Source organism: Anoplophora glabripennis, unplaced genomic scaffold (genome assembly GCF_000390285.2).
Source record: "Anoplophora glabripennis isolate ALB-LARVAE unplaced genomic scaffold, Agla_2.0 scaffold340, whole genome shotgun sequence".
Classification (NCBI taxonomy): Eukaryota; Metazoa; Arthropoda; class Insecta; order Coleoptera; family Cerambycidae; genus Anoplophora; species Anoplophora glabripennis.
Window position 1 is genome coordinate 66,700 of NW_019416421.1, and position 18,357 is coordinate 85,056.

At 32.0% G+C, this 18,357-nt stretch overlaps 1 protein-coding gene across 3 annotated transcripts in view; it reads left to right on the plus strand.

Annotated features, from left to right (window-relative positions):
- The first annotated feature begins 7,295 nt into the window (after nt 1-7,295).
- Nucleotides 7,296-18,357, plus strand: part of LOC108909578 — a 68,203-nt gene continuing 57,141 nt past the window's right edge. For all 3 annotated transcript variants that reach the window (XM_018713959.2, XM_018713960.2, XM_018713961.2), the window contains exon 1: nt 7,296-7,487. In XM_018713959.2, coding sequence (XP_018569475.1) covers nt 7,388-7,487 — 100 coding nt within the window. In that variant the 5' untranslated portion in view covers nt 7,296-7,387. The remainder of the gene's footprint in view (nt 7,488-18,357) is intronic.

The window sequence follows — 18,357 nt, forward strand, 5'->3', positions numbered from 1 at the left end:
AGAAATTGATCATTCTTTATCTTCTTCTTCTTCTTCCGCTAATTCATTATTATGAGTAATACACAAAATTATAATCAATTGATTGATGATAATGAATTATTCATGAAGAAATTGTAAATATAAAACTAGCTCCAGATTTTTTGTTTTTTTTTTAATCATTCTCAATCTCATTCATATTATCAAATAAGATGAAGGTACAGCAGTATAGTAGATAGTAATTAGAAGATTAGAAGACTATTAATATTCAAAATTGGACTCTAATTACAATACAAAATTGGACTCTGCGATATAGTTTCATTAATTCATCAATGCTGTTATTAATTTGTTTGGAAACATCGCAATAGGCAGAATCCGATCTCTGATACGAACGCCTACAAGACGCAGAGGAGGCTAGCCTCCACTATAGAATACGAGAATTACCTTCATTAATAAAAATTATTCATCAGGAACTTCTTGTATAAATGTTTGGATTTTAAATTCTGACACAATTTATTAAATGTTATGTACAGTTAAGAATTTCTCGTTATATCCAATACATTTTCATTTAAAAAAAAACTTATTATATTAAGACTCTCTTGTATTCCGTTGCCATACCTCAGAATCCCCGGTTTACCTGACCGCTTGCTGGTTACCGCCCCAATTTTATTACTGTCGTCCTGCTTCCACTGCCAATTCGGTAGAGATTGCTGCGCTTGAATTGTAATTACTTGCGTCGAACTCGAACTAATTGAATTACAAATGATTATTCCCGACCAACGGGCAAGTTGTGTTGAATAAAATAGGTTCAGGAGATTCGCCATTTAACACGACTTTTACAAAACGTGGTTGTAAAATTTTATTCAATCTTCGTTCTACCTTTAAACTGGTACTGAATTATTAACGTTGTTCGCTTTCAAATAGTTTTGAACGGAGGAAGGGCAGGCGTATTATTATTTGGTAAGCTGGGTCTTGAAAATAACTTTTTATATTAAATACATAACTGTAGAACAGAAAAATATGGTTAATTTATACTAACACAAATGATTTCAATTTAATTTTTTTTTAAGATTTCTTTAGAACATGTTAACCGATGATCTGAAGCGTGTGATAAATAAAATAGGGTAGAAGATGCTTTCTACAGTTAGGTACAAAACGGATAATAAAATAAAGAAACAAAAAATGACTGCATTAGCAGTGCTGTCTCATACATTTTTTCCTTTGAGGGGATTAACTACTCCACTTGCATTATTACCTGCAGTGCCATGGTGATGTACATTATTTATATTTAAAAAGCATTAGGCACTCAATACTTACTTTGCAGTACGCTATAGAGAAGAAAGAAATATGAAAAATCACGAGAAAGTAATTAAAAAAATCCTTATTCAAACAAATATTTTAACAATTTAATTTTACAAAATCAAAGTTGAAAATTCAGTATATTCGAAATTACATATTCATAATGTAACTAACCTTGATATTTTTTTAATATTTGTTCATAAAAACAAATTAATAATGATAATAACTGTTTTCACTGTGTTTGACTATTAGTCCAGTTGGTAGAGGTTGAGCGTGTGTCAAACCTTGATAACCCGGAAATAACTACACAGGTCTACTTTAAATGATGAGTACAATAACAGGCTAATTTGCTGACAAAGTATTTTATCAGGAAAAAAAGTTATTAACAATTTAATCGTGAAAAAAAATGTTAAGTAGCTTAGGATCTAAACGATGAAAATATATATTTTTTTAAATTGTAGGTAATTATGCTGGCTAATCTACCGTAATTGAATATTTTATAAATATACATAAATATACGTCCATTTTAAAAAAAAAAACTGTGACGTATAAAACTAGGGTGACGTATAAAATCTTACCAAAACTGCAAAAATTAAGATACTTGAATTTTGCAAATTGCTTTTGGTTTCTGCATATTTACACTATGTGTGTACCAAATTTCAAGTGTCAGCAAAGCTTCGAACAAATTTGGCAAAGTTTCGAGTTTCAGATGCCGATGAATGTATAACACCTTATAGAACAAAAAGTTTTGCTCTCCTGATTTTCGGCTTTAGCGTCNATTCCTAAAGTAAATTCCAGTAAATATTTTTTTAGCCGTAGTCTGTAATAATTAAATATGCAGGCATTTACGATTACATTACCGCGCTCCACTTACCGCGCCATCTACGGATACCCGCTAGGCCGCGTTATGAACTACTATTGCGAAATGAAAATCGCGGCTACTGTCTACGTCACCGCTCGATCACGTTGGTGCCCGCGGCGGCGAGGCGAAGCCCTAGGCGGGGCGAAGCCCTACATAATTTAGCTATACCTACGCGGAGGCCTACGCACAATACTCTTGTCTACGTGGGCGAATCCTACATACCTACGTGGAGATACTTGTATGGGGGCCTAGGTGGGGCAAAGCCCTAGGTGGGGTCAAAGCCCTAGGTGACTACATATTGAATTTCCCGCCATTTTTCCCGCCAAAATTGCTGCGCTTTGATTAGCTGGCGGGGAAGAGGAGGGGGAAGGGAAAAGGAGGAGGAGTGGGGGTAAAATTAGTCAAAAACTGCTAATATGAACCTTCATAAGAAAATACATGGGATTTTGGCGTCGTATGAAGGTAGCCTATCTACTGCAGTTATTTCCGAGTTATCAAGAAAATGTCACTAACAGTAACTTTTCAGCCTCTGCCGACTGGAGTATATGTGTTTATTATTATGTTCAACTAATTATTCAGTTTATAGTACGTATATCGTATTATGTGTAGCTGAAAAAACATTCACTCATCTGTCCATAACACTTTATGAATTTGGGATTCACTATACTTTCATTTTGGAACCAACCGACTTATTTTGCTTATCAAAATTTGTAAAAACTTAATGTTATTACCAAAAACACATATACATTTAATAAACTGACACAGAAATAACAGTCAACATTTTTAAATCTTTTTAAAGATGCTTAAGAACAAGTACTGTTAATACCTACCAAGCTTCTGAAAACTCTCTTTGGCGTGGCTGAAACATTCGATGATAAGGTAGAATTAGGTCATATGCATACGCCATATCGTAGTCTGGATCCGACTTATAATTTTTAATTATTTTTTTCACAGGTGGAAGAATTCCCAATAAAAAAGGAAAAACAAAGAAATAACTAACAGACAATCCACTGAGTTTAGTTTTGAAATTAGATGTTTACAATGCGGTTTTCAGCTGAAACATTCATCCATTAATACTTCAAAAACTATAATATTATCGCTGCTTAACGGTTGTTTTGTCTGTAATTTGAACCAATATCTAAATTTAGACATATTTTTGTAGATCACAAAATCTTACGAAAAAAATCAAAGATTGATTATCTGCGTACAATGTTAGATATCAGGTATCATAGTGTTAATTTAATTTATGTACAACATTGGGGGGGGGCAAGAATTTTATTAACAACGTACATTTATTGTACCAAAAATGTGATACTAACATTTTTGTAAAAATCTTGGATTATATAGAATTAAAAGAAAAAAGAGAACTGTTAAGTAATATGTTCAATATGTGCACCTTCAATTTCAATGCATTTTCTGAAATTGCTCAATCACCGCTGCTGTACTCGAAATAACATGTGATGATCACTTCTAATGACACCGGCTTATGTAATTATGCGATTTAATAATTCTTCCCTACTATTTATAGAAGTTTGATAAACAAGAATTTTAAGATGGCCCCAATGAAAAAAATCGAGAGGATTAATATCGGGAGACCGAGACGATCACGGAAAAGGACCACCTCGACTGATCCATCGATCGGGAAATGTGGTATTTAAATAAGCCCTTACTGCCCTGATGAAATGGGTTGGTGCACCATTGGCCATACCTAAGCCACTTGTTATCTCAAATATTTAAAGCGTCTTCCAATAACGGGTTAAGGTGTTCTTGCAGTAAATATAGGTATTTATCCCCATTTAAAGTGTCATCAATCATACTAAGTAGTTTCCAATTATTCCCATCCATACATTAATGATAAATTTTTGTTGGCGTTTTGTCTGAATGAGGGTTTTCGTCACTTCAAATATGCAAATTCTGTTTGCGGTTGGCGTAAATCTGAACAGCTTCAGAAGCATTACATTCTACAAGTTCGTACATTAGATAAATATCTGTAAATTATTCATAGCTAAAATTCTCCATGATATTGAATCAGCAAATGAGGAGCAGGAGAAAAAGGGGGAATGTCACAAATTAGTCCAAATTGAGTTAGTGGTGGCATCTGTTAGAGAATAGTTCAAACTTGATAATCAGTAAGTCTCCTGTATAAAAATGTAGCATGGTCACAAAAATAAATGAGTTCAAATATATATGTACTTTGAAAAAACGGTCCATACCCTCCAAGGGAAAAACGGGGAATGTCCATAACGGACGAACTAGAAATGAGACTTGTTTAGGTAGTATACGTACAACGTAAATATTTAGATAATTTCAAAAGTAATAAACATTCATATTATTTTTATTAATTGCCATCTTTTAGATCTTCTACCCATATCTGAAGAGAAATATAAAAACTTACAAGAGCTTAAGGGCTTTTGTTCATCTGCAGCATAATATTATTATACCCAATTGCCCTTTTCTAACCAATATTATATATATTAGATATTAAATTATCTGTAAGAATATTCTTATGTTTTGTAACAACTGACCTATCTTTCTTTGAACATTCCCCATTTTTCAGTTGTACCTATGTTAATAAATTTTTTGTGACGTTCCACCGTTTTCAGTCGTATTTTGTGAGTTTGTTACTAATTCAACATATTTTTTTTACTAAAATAATATTTGCGAACATTATTTTAATCGTAGATTTTTTAAGGTAATTTTGAAATTAAAAACTTTATATACTTATATAACAAATATGTACACAATTGCAAAGTTTAAAAAGCTTATTCTGAACAAACATGTAAAAGTAACATTCCCCCTTTTTCCCCTGTGCTCTTCAAATGGTATTTATGACATGTGATTTATGACAAATATTTAACTGCTAATTATGTTGACAGTCATCTCAATTTATAAAGAAACTAAGATTTTTACAAAAATGTTAATATCGCATTTTTGATACAATACATGTACGTTGTTAATAAAATTGGATTTTCTCAAAAACGGTACAAGATATCGAGTACACCTTTTTTAGTAAAGTGAGAGAGGAATCGAACTATAAAAAAAAAGTACCAAATTTTGCAACGCTGTCAAAGATGTATAAATTTCAATGGATAATTTCGTTTGCTCCTGTATAATCCATATTTCATTGTTGTCATGGTAACGCAGATGTTATAATTGATTTGGAATTTGTTTTTAAAACTTCTTTGAAGGCAAATAACTCCACAACGAAGACCGATAGGAAAAATTTTTTTATGAAGTATTACAACTATTTTGACCTCCCCTGTATATCCCTTCATTTCTGACATGACTTTTCCGGATATCCTGTATTTCCAAGTCCATAAACACCCCGCAGATCTGCGTCTATGGAACTACACCGATCGGAACGAGGCGTCTTCCGTCACAAGCGACCTTTATTAATTTTCCCCGACTCTCATCGGCTTTTCAGAGGATGAGCAATGCAATTTAAACTTACATCTTTCAGCTATCTATGAGCCGACCCACTCGAGTCCTCGCAGTTGGCCTGGAGGAATGCGAAACGTAATAAAGTAGGTATTTCCTTAATTTAATTTTATCCTGAGGAGCTGCGCGAAGTCGACAACGACTGAACGGCTGCACACATCGCTAAACTCGGGGATAAGTGAGAGGCTTTGCGGTAATTTACCTTCTATTATGAAGTAAAGCGCCGTAAGCCCGAGATGACGGTGAGATCTTACGCTGCGCTTTGGGAAAAGAATGGCTCGCGGCTGTAAAGGACTGAAATATAACCGTTTTCAGCGGGAGGCGCTTCAGCCGGCATCAGCCGCTCATTAAAATGGCCGTAAATTCAAATTTCGTACCGCGCCGTCAGTTCCGAGTGTTTCGGTGTCAGATATTTAATATTTTATAATTTCAGGATAAAGTGGAATCGAAAGTCGAGCAAAAAAGTTGCCACGTTACCAGGTCTTGTAATATAAAATATAATTGGATTGTAAAGTGCATCTTTAAATCACCGTTAAAAGGCACTTTAACTAGAACTGAAACATACAGAATGTGTTTCAATAGTATTACAAATTAATTATTAATTTGAAGTGAAGATTTATAAAAACAATACCATAAATTCGCTGAGGATTAAAACTGGTACTTCGCTTTTATCAATGCTAATTAAAGGAATGCAAAAATGTACTTTAAACAAATTGATTAAAGTAAAACACAGCACTTTAAATTCATGAAGTGTCTGAAAATCTGAAAATAATGATTTTGTTCCCAAAAATAAATATAAAAATAGTGCTTTACATCTGTAAAGAATGAAAGAATAAATGTAACACCTATAGATTAAAACTGTCACTTTACTAGCTAACATAAAAAAAATATATAAAAGTAATGTATATAAAAATAATGCTTTTAAAACCCATCAAGTTCTAAAAAAGTAAATTTACAGATTAAAATTGACACTTTTCCGTATAAATTAAAGATTAAACTAGCACTTTAAATCAATGAAGTGCAAAAAGATAAGTTTAACCCCTAAGCATTAAAACTGACACTTTATTCCTTAACAACAATAATCAAAACAACTGTGTTTCTATTAAGTAAAGTTTATTTCTAGAGATTTGAGATAGCTCTTTATAATCCAAAAATAAAGACTAAAATAGCACTTTAAATACATTAAGTGCAAACATTTTATCTTAATCCATACATAGGTATTAAAACTGGCACTTTGCTGTTTAAAAATAAAGGTCGAAACAAGTTTATTCCCTATCAAAATAAAAATGGCTCTAATTTATATCCATGAAGTGCAAGACGTAAATTCAATACTTTTTGATTAAAAGTGACTTTTCATTGACGAAAAATAAAGATTAGCACTTTAAACCCACAAAACGTCAAAAACGTAATTGAACTCTATGTGTTGAAACTAGCACTTTATTGACTAAAAATAACGATCAAAATAGCACTTTAAATCCACAAAGTGCAGGAATACATAGGGACTAAATCTGGCCCTTTTATGCAATACTCCAATATTTACATCTTCAGTATCAAATTTGACACTTCACTTTCTGAAAATAAAAACAAATTACTGCGTTTCATCCACGACGAGTTAAAGTACATTTACTTTCTCTTTCACATTTTTATTTTCCATTATTATATTATGTTTTGGATACATATAAACCTTTCCTTTTCTTTTCCAGGTTTTAATCCGCCTAGAGTGACTCCGCGGACCCTCAGATGTGTATCCAGAAGGTCGTTTCCGGGGGAAGTTTGCAGGAAGTGGCATCATAAAGGCGTACAAAATGTGGCATGAGCTATGCACCGGATATGAAGAATATTACACACCTTCACTTTACGACGTTTCCCCTGTTCCTCCTGCTGTTCTACTTGGCGGAGTACGGAGATGCAGGTGGGTTTTATGCTCGTATCGTCTAATTGAAATGAAATTTGAATATAGGAGTTAGTAATAGTATTTTCAATTCAAGCAGAGCGCTTAGTGTTGTATCCTGCTTATTTTCCCTAATGAGAATATCATCACAACCGCCAATCTACCAATCTGTACAGAAATTTGTTGTTTGGTCTTCGTACTGCCAATATCTAAAACACGGTTGGACACTGCACAAATGACGTAGCATTTGATAAACGTCATAAGAGATACATTTTCCCCGAGGCAACGGTATGTTTATTTCTGTTATTCGTATTTCTAACAGAAACACCTGTGAAGAGATAAAATCAATTCAAAGGGGGATATTAGTTTCACACAGTCCGTATACTCGCTCACGTCATTCAAAGACAGAACTATCACCTTCTATGGTTTGTTGAAAAGCTTTTCCTGTTTCCGCTTTTAATGTGTTTGCTATTCCTTATAAGGTATACAAACAGCAACTCCTTTAAAGGTTGGTTTACCTTCGCATTGTCGTCAATAAGAGATAATAAAGATATTCAAACCAATTCACATGAGCTTGTGTCAAGCTTTTAACTGAAATAGATCTTTAAATTTGGTTTTTTGGGCATGTATTTAATATTTACTTAAAATCTGTTTCATCGAAAAATAGCCAAGTTTATACACAAAATAAATGGTTTATTTGATTGGACGTAATGAGCTTTGTCGCTAACATTGGATTAGATCTTTCAAAGGTATTTCTTAGAAGTCCTGAGGAGCTTTTAGTCAAGTTGAAAAGAACTATTTGCAGACAAAGACAAAAGCACCGGGTCTTTGTATGGTAACAAATTGGATTATAATTGAACAATTTCATTATGTAGTATTTTGTTCAAGGAATTCCTGTTTCCTTCCGCACAAAGCTGCTTTCGAGTAAGTCGGCAAGGAATCAATTTTTATTAACTTATTCTTGGTATTTTGTATTCCTGATTAAGAATATTCCCACTTAAAAATTTTTGTTAGAGCTTTTTTCTCTACTACTTATCTACAGGGTGTCCTGTCTTGTATGCATAAGGGAGTACTTAAAATATTGTAATTTAGCATAAGATTTAGGTACATTAAGGGTTATAAATTGATCATGAGTTCAAGGTCATTGAGGTATCCCAAGATGACAGTTAGTAAAGACCTATTCTTAATTTTATATGAATTTTTTTGCTCTATAATATTTGGAAATGTTTCATTTTCCAAAAATTCGGAACTAAGTCGAAAATTTCTGCGTCTTTGCGCTTTGTCGGCGGTGTGTCAACTGCTGAATGCTTTGTTACCATCCCTGCTACGACTGATGGCGCTTGGCGGAAATCGGGGCTCCGTAGGGGAAGTTTGGAAAATATTCAAAATATCGGCGAAATTTTCATTTTTTGCTTTGCGCATTTCGATGTGCGTGGGTGTATGGTTAAAAGACTTTGTTTTTTAAAAATAAATAAAATAAGATAAACAACATAATGAAATAATTATTTATTGTGCTTGTACTACTTCGTGAATTTAAACAAGTGTATGAACTTCTTCGCTGTGCAATTTTAGAGAAGCCAAAGCTAGTTTATTTTCACTATTACCTTTGTGTTTTTTTGTACAACATAAAGACGAAATAAATGAGGTGCGCGGTTTCGCGCCGCATATTTCTTCCCCAAGATAAAAACTATTCCTTTAGTTCATGAAGTGTAATATAATGTAGCTAGATATATAACACCACTAAAACTTTATGAGTTATTTTATCCCTTCTATCCTCTTGACGTCCGTGATGGAGGGCATTGTTGGGGGTTTTGTTGGTCTGTGGTCAATCTTTTGTGACCGGCGATTCAAATTGGTCGCAGGACATTTATTATATTACCGCATTCTCTGCTCAAATGTGTGTATGTGTGTGTGTGTGGGTTTTTGTGGAATTTCTCCTGGGTTTTGCGGCGCCTAATAACTATACTCTAGAAGATTAATGGAGTCCGGTACGATATTATGCTGATGTGTATGATGCAGGAGGCATACAAAAAATGGACCGGAAATAATAAAGTTGCTTATCTTTTATACATGAGGCCAGATATTGTTATTCAATTTGCGGATCTTGTCGTAGACGACGGGTCGGGTTGTAAAAATGATTAATTTTAGTAAAAACAAGTGTTCAAAACGCGTCGGGCGGAAATTTGAAAGTATAACGAAATGTGACAGCAAGTAAATACAGAATATTTCTACTTAAAAATAATGCAGAAGATAATTTTAAAACCTGGTATGTAGAGTACATGCAAGAATTTCAGGGACGTCGTCTGGTGCAACATTTTTTGCCATTGAAATATTTCTCTGTGCCTCCAAACAGCAATGAAAATTATGTTACATGCGTGTTCTAGGTCTAATTAATTTCATCGACTGTACACAAAAGTATTCGGCGTCGCCTTAAAAATAAAATGAAAATTTTGGTAATACTGAATAAAAATTAGAAGTAGGAAAAAATAAAATCAAACAAAAAAATCAAAAAGAAAAAAACAAATAAATAAAAGTAAAAAAACAGAAAAACAACCGTTTTAAAGACTTAACGCGGTAAAAGGGCTTATGTCTTATATAAATAAAGATAATTAAATGCAGTCCATCGAATAATTGCGGTAAATAATATAGATTTTGAGTCTGAGTTTTTAACTGAAATTGTTGAAATTTTTATAATTTATCGAATGAAATTTTATCTATGTATTGGATATACATAGAAGTACAAAATCTTAGCTCCAAAATAGAGGTTTCAAGGAGTCGCATTCTTTAGTTTGAAAAATATACTCCGTTTGACTTTCCACCAAAGATTTTTGGATTTGAGGTTAGATGTTTAAGAATCGAGGTTAGGGGCTACAAAAATAAAAAAATATAAGTTTCGGAAAATAGTTTTCAAGGACTTTTATTCTTTGATGTGGAACATATACATTCTATGAATTTCTAGCTCTATAGAATTTGAAGTTGGGTTTTGAGAGTTGGGGTTAGGCTACAAAAATAAAAAATATAAGTTTCAGAAAATAGTTTTCAAGGACTTTTATTCTTTGATGTGGAACATATACATTCTATGAATTTCTAGCTCTATAGAATTTGAAGTTGGGTTTTGAGAGTTTGGGGTTAGGCTTTGAAAGGTTTGAGGTTAGGTTTTTATGGGTGTAGGTTTATGGCTTTAAAGTTAAGAAATATAAGCTCAAAGATATAGTTTTCAAGTAATGATATCCATAGATTTAGAAAAGAGTATATGTATTACTTTGAGGTTAGGTTTGATGAATTTGAGGTTATGTTCTTGAATTCAGGTTTAAGGTTGGAAAGTATTGTGAAGCTACATGATTATTTTCGTTGTTTAATCAACCTCGGATATGAAATTTTTGATTTTTTTATTTTTCATTACCGAATTAGGTACTATTTTTGATGGGTTCTTACTAGATTTAAGAAATTCCTATATACAGGGTGTCCGCAAATTTCACCTACAATGTTTGACTGCATATTCACGACGATAAATAAATACGATCCACCAAAAAAAAGTTAAATAAAAACTTTTTGGTTTTTGAGTTACAGGCCTTCAAAATTGTCAAAAATAAAACTAATTTAATTAATAACTTCATAACCTTTTTACCGATCGCGTTAAAATTTGAGACATTTTTTTGAACCATTATGGCATATTATTTCTTAAAGTTTTAGTCAAATCGATATACTGGATGTTAGTTTTCTCCGGTTATCTCCCCCTTTTAGCGGCCAACACTTTTAAAGTGGTCGTATTTTTTTTTAAACGAGCAGCAACATCGAAAAGGTCGTTTTATTAAAAAAATATATTGTCTCCTGAGAAAATCACCTACAGAAAGCCATTTTTGAGAAAAATGGCATTATTTGCAGATCTCTACATTTCGGTTTTTAATATATTTTTTTTTAAATAAAACAACCTTTTCAATGTTGCTGCCCGTTTTAAAAAAATGCGACCACTGTAAAAGTTTTGACCGCTAAAAGGGAAAGGTAACCGGAGAAAACTATCACCCAGTATGTTGATTTGACTAAAGTTTTAAGAAACAATACGCCATAATAGTCCAAATAAATGTCCCAAATTTCAACGCGATCGGTAAAAGGGTTATGAAGTTATTCATTAAAATATTTTTGATAGCTTTAAAGGCCTGTAACTCAAAAATTAAAAAAATTTTATTTCATTTTTTTTCGTAGATCGCATTTATTTATCGTCGTGAATATGCAGTCAAACGTTGTCGGTGAAATTTGCGGACACCCTGTAGATATAACAAATTATCGCCCTAGAATCTTAAAATTATGCATATTTGAAGAAAAAAAAAAGAAATTTATATTTATATTTCCCACTGCACGGCGGTGGCAATGGATGTTCAATACACACTCTGTTTAATACATCTCTAAATGAAAAAATCTAGATAATTCATATCAGGACTTCATGTTGGACAATGCTAGGCATATTGCATTGTATCGATCTATGAGGAAAATTGGCATGTAAAAATCACAAAAAATTTGAGATACAGCAATTTTCCACACTGAAACTAACCTCCTTACAGCATTGTAAGCAGTTGATTAAGCGGGGCGATGCAGGATCGGCCCAAGTTTCGCGTAATAATTCTTCATTAATTTTCTGGAACACAACATTTTAAATCACAGGTTGCTTAATGGAAATAGTAATTTTCACGTCCACTATCAATCCTTTGAAAGATCAGTGGAAAATAAATAATTTTTTTAACACCAAAATGTCCTTTTATTTTTCATGTATTTTAATTATAATTTAAAAGAATTCAGGACTATTCCAATTGTGCATTTTGATTTAGTAACCGATGCAGAATGTTACTTTGTGACATTATTTTGATATACATAGAAAAATATCGCAAAGTAATACCAATGCAAAGAACTAAATTATGACATTATTTCCTTTATAACTTTATTTATAGGTACCAAAAATATTAAAGTATAATAAAAACATACAAAACTCGATGACTCAAGCAATATTTTTAAAAGCTTTGGACACATTGAATAATATCCTTTAATGTATCTCAATGAAATGTAATAAATCATGTCATTTTACGGCATTATTACTTTGGAAGAGCCACTAAAATAAAAGACAAATAGTTTACTGTTATTGAAATGTAAACCAAAATCGTAAGATCCAATTCCGCAGTGTACTAGATTTCAAATTAAAATCAATGTTGCACAGACTCCTTGTCGACAACTGAAATCTACGTATGACATGGAATTTAGCCAAGGACTAGTCTCTATAAACTTCCATAGTTTTCTTTCACGTACTCAAAGTTAACCCCTTTAATTAATGAAAACAAGCTTTATTGATACCGTTTATACTTATATTCCCTTCGATGAAAATTAAAATTTTTCAATTAAACAGAAAGCGCGAACGCGAACAATTCTAAATCTAACGATCTAATTTCCGGAAGACTTTCCTAAACGACTTGATTAAAAAGATTAAAACTCCCCGAAGTAACGTGCTTCTAATTTATAAAGAAGTCTCCGAATACAAAAAAATAGGAGTTGTTTCGTTTGTTACGGCATCGCTTTACAAATCCCGGCTATCTATTTCCTCAAAGCCGCCGATCCTCCGAGTGTTGTTCTTTATAAAAACGCGGAATAGAGACGAGTGCAGGACCGCAAAGACAAAAAGTGTGGATAACCTCTCGTCGTACATAGAGATACTAAAGATAGAGATAGAAACTTTCACAAAGAGTACGGGATTCATTACATTTATGCAGGTAGTCGGACAAATTAAATTAAATGATTATAGTGTGTAGAGCATGACATAGATTGTGACAGAAAGAAAGGTTAATTTGAAATGAAGAATATACAGGGTGTTTTTTCGTCAATGTCATAACTGCAAGTGGTTGTTCCTTGGATTATTGTAGCTGGGGAAACCTTACCTAATTAAGGACCTAGAAGTTTTTGTTTTCGAAATACAGAGTGTGGCAGTTTAAAAATTTGCTGAAATATCTCTGAAAAGTAATCTTGATTGATGAAATGGGACAGTATTGTTTTTAATTTTCTGAAATATCATAGCTCAATTCTTTTACATTTCTACAGCATTGATTTTTCTAAATTTTGATTATTATAAATTGTATTTTGTACGAAATTATCATACACTTTTTTTTTGGAAAACGAATAATTTTAAGTTATTTAACTTTATTCAATTGTGTGATTATACAGGGTGTCCCACTAAGGTCGGCGAATCACCATATTATGGAAAAACTTTTGATGAATAAATCAACCAAGAGAAACCGCTGGAAATAGTTTTCAGGTTCGTAGCTCGGCCGCTTGGGGGCACAATCCACATACCAAAACATAAAGTTGAATTTTTCTCGAGAATGTTTCCTATTCAGGTATATTAGTTAGTACAAATAGTCCAGGGATATGAGGAAAATAAATGACCTGGTGGTGACCGTTGAGTAGCCAAGGATCTGTAAATTTTTTCATAAAATTTGGGTGAATTTTAGTATAATATGTGCAAAACCCACACACCATCAGGTGAGTTTTTTTTGTAATTAACAATAAAATGTCTAAAATAACCCAAAATATCACTTTTTTGCCTACCAGAAAAAAAAACGATATTTTTTATTATAATGTGAAAGCAACCAACTTGTAGAGAATAAAAAACCTTTAAAATGGCGGTTTTTAAAATACGATACGATAATTTGTTGCTCGGCAAATTGCAAAAAAACTGTCAAAATTCGATTATTACTAAATAAACAATAAGTTTTGCAAAAGTCAACCTACGACTTTGATATTGCATAAATAGTTGGCTTTTATAGTCCTTAATATGTGATTAAAATTTCAGACCGATTCATCAAATAGTTTTTGCAAAATTCTAAATGTTTATCCCAGAGGCATTATTTTTGCAACAACTTGACACGCAAAGTTACAAAGATATTTTATTTCTGCGGGTGTCATATGAAAGAGAAAGACTGCTTTTAGGTATTGGAAGAAATTATTTTTTGCAAAAAAAATTGTTTTTGCAACTACAAAAACGTACCACACAACACTGTCATTTTTGTTCTGTCATGTTTGTTCATTTTTGTCTTATAAACAATTAGAATAAATTTGTAGCTATTATATTTAGATAGACTATTTTTCTATATTCGTAAAGCTGGTAATTTTACACAAATTAAAACAAATAAGTTGCTCTAACTTAATTTGGAGCAAAGTTAGACACTTCTTTTTTTAAATCACAGCTACTTTGTTTATAACAAATAAGACTTCTAATAAGTGCCATTTCGAAGATAAAGAGCTAAAGTTTCTATGTGAAATATTTGAGGACGATAGCTTTGTAACAGCATCTCTGAGAATGCTGCAAATAATGACTTCGATACAAGATGACTGTGAGTCAGTGGATGGGGAACCTACAAATCCACGAGCAAATTGATAAAGCAAGTTATATCTCTGGAACTTGTTGACCGATTTTGATGTTTTTTTTTTTTAATTTGGGTTACCTTCTTGCATACATCACAAATATGCATTTTGTTAATAAATAAAAATTTAAATTAATCCAATAATTTGTTTAAACATTAACAAAACATTTTTTTTTTGCAAAACATCATCTTTTGTAATTTTTTGTAATGGAACATTATACGAATGATTAAATATCATTTTTTAATAAATTAATATTGCAAATAACTAAGTATTTTGTTTAAACATTTAACAAAAAATTCTAAATTATCAACATTTTCGGAGTTATTTTGACGGGAAGTTATAGATATAGGTTCAATTTTTTTCTTATTAATCAATTAACATTTAAATAATTGAATAATTTGTCTAAACATTAAAACATTTTTTTATGTATTGCAATTAGATTTTTGATAATTTTATGTTTGAATCTAAATAAAATATTGTTATAATAACCTATATAAAAGGCTATCACAATAATTTATCTTCTTTATTTTATAAGTATGTAAGATATTTATAAATAGAATAATATATATACATAATATGTGAAAATAAGAAGTATATTATATAAATAAAGAAAATAAAAATGCATTGTTTACATTAATAAAGCTTAGGAATAAAATGTAAATTAATTATTGTTATGACTTCCTGAAAAAACCTTAAATATTGATATTTTAAAATATGCAGCAAAGGTTAAATTCCTGCATTGAAAATAATGGTATGCATTTCTAGCATTTATAACCATCTTTACTTTTGTTAAAATTTAATTGTTCTTTCTTTACATAATATCAATATCTGTTTGTTATTGTTTTTGTTATTATTTTCAAGATTGTTATTGACTTACTCATTTGCGTAGGTTTAGGTAGGTTCATTTATAAACGTATTCTGTTTTGATAATTAAATACATTTTCGTTAGCGTCGTGTTCCTCAATTCATTATCATTATTTATTTTTTGCTCGCTAATTTGCGAATAACTTGATAACAAAAAAAGATATCGAACCGTTTTCGGCGTGAAAATGTAGCTATTTTTATGCTCTTTAAACTAACTTATAAAAAGTTTTATTCTGCTATTTCACGTTTTTAAGAAATCGTGTAACAACCTAAACTTGGATAAATATTTAGCACCAATAAATAAACAACACCTTCGTTAGAAATTTCAAACTTATACTACATATATTCATCAATTTTTTGTGCTGAATTTATTTATGTAAATAGAACTATAGCATTGCATTTAAAATTCTTGAGAAAAATCCATGAAACGTCATTCTTTAGAAATAACGCCACCTATAGGTTTCCATATCCCTGATGAATTTAATCTAGGTAATATTAAAAATTGTGTTAATATTACCTATGTGACTTTTGAGTGTTTGCTAATATGTATACAAATTAAGATTTCTCTATTTTAATAAGTATTATACAATTTAATTATACAAGTCCTTACCTCAAGTTCCATAAACTTGCCTAAATATCTTCAGTGATTCAACACGACGTAAATCGTTGCTAACCCTTTATTCGTTAAGGTTTTTCGGTTTAAAATAATTAAAGAAAGAACATTTTAAAATTAATATGTGAATTTAGAAGACACCCTGTAAAATATTGTTTCATACTGTAAACACTATCCATCTAATTTGTTGTGTTGAAAGTGTTGTCTTAGTCGTCTATTACTATCATCTCACCAGATTGAATGTGGTGTGCCTCAGGGTTCTAATTCTGTACCGTTACTATTTTCAGTAATCATTAATGACTTTATTAGACAGACGAAAACCAGTAACTTGTACAACTACGAGTTATCAATACTGTGATCGGGATCGTTTTTATATCAATTTATTAATGTGAATTATTGGGAAGATAATGTAGACCACGGAGGAATACCTACGGATTTACATCACCCTTAAATTATTTCGACTTGTTTCCGGTTGTCATTCCACACACAACCGACGTCAAGTAATTAAGGAATGATAAACCGAATCTGGGTCCCTATCTCCCCCAGTTGTTAGGTGTTGTACGGCGCCCCAGAGAGTCAACTACAAAACTCAAGTAACGGTCCAAGTAGGCTACGTACCCTCGCGAACAATGATACGCCCCTCGCTGAAACGGCATAATACAGCTATATAAATTGCGGGGTTAATTATTGTGCAAACATCCATTTTATGCTAATGACGCGGCGTAACAACGGCACTGGGAGGAAATATTAAGTTGGAATAGATGTGGACGCCGCCGGGGTGGGCTGTTGCTTTCGCAGGAAGCCAGCGTGACAGTTTGACTGTGTTCCGAAGAGGTTTGATCTTATTTTCCTAGGAGATGAGGCCGCTTGTACAGATGCTGCCCTATGCAGCAGATATGAACGTTATTTCAGTGTATAATTTAACCCTCAGTTTTTCGCTGTCTATGAATTTACATATCGTTTTAGAATTCCTTCATAGTCCAAGAGAATTAAACTCAAAACCTTCGAGATATGGCTGTTGCTTGACGTAACTTGGATACTAGTAAAAATCGGTCGAAAATAATATATACAATGAAAATATAAGGTTGCGCCAACAAAAAAAGTTGTGCTATTTGCAGAAAAAATTAAAAACTGCAAAAATACTCAAAAATGACGTGTTTCTAACATTTTCCAACATAACTTCTGAAATATGAAGTTTACAGAAAAAACTATTCCTGGCGAAATTGTTTGTTATAAAATTTGCTACATGATAGAATTGTTTTGATACCTGTGCATATCATATTTTTGTTGCTAAATAGCCAAAACAACGTAGGAAAGTGATGAAAATCGAGGTAATTTGGAAGCGTCAAACTGACAGGCAAGAAATTGTCCAATTCTACTATAAATGTAGATGTAAGTACTTTAAACGATTATAAAACGAAATTCCAAAACCCGATCAAAATCGGTCTGATAGTATTGGTATAAGACAATTTGTTACTAAATTTCAATGCGAAAGGTCTTTATTTCTTTACGTGAGTGCTAGGGTTAAAGTTAGGCATTTTAATTGGCGCTGATTTTTTACACATACTTAGACCCCGTAACAATCATATAGAATCGTTAGAATATCAATTTTCTTTTTTTGAATAATTTTTGGAGCGAATTTAAAAGTTAGAAAAATTTTTACTTTATAAACAAATACTTTCGTGAAGCGGTTTTGCGGGTTGGAAAATATACCAAAGTACTAAAAAACAATTCTCGGAAAGACGCTTAACTTGAAAAAAAGAACGTTCAAATCGGTCCTATAAGTTCCGGGATATAGAGTGTCAAAGTCAACAAGCGCTTGCTGCAAAACTATGTATAATGTAACAACAATAAAAATTGAATTTGGTAGGTTTTTTCAAGAACTTTCTGTATGTGTTTTTATAAATATGATCGCACGTGTGCCTTTTTATGAAAATTCAATGAATACCGTCAAGCCGACCATTTGTGCCGCAAAACCGAGGGGAGGGGATGAATTATAGAAATTGAACGCGC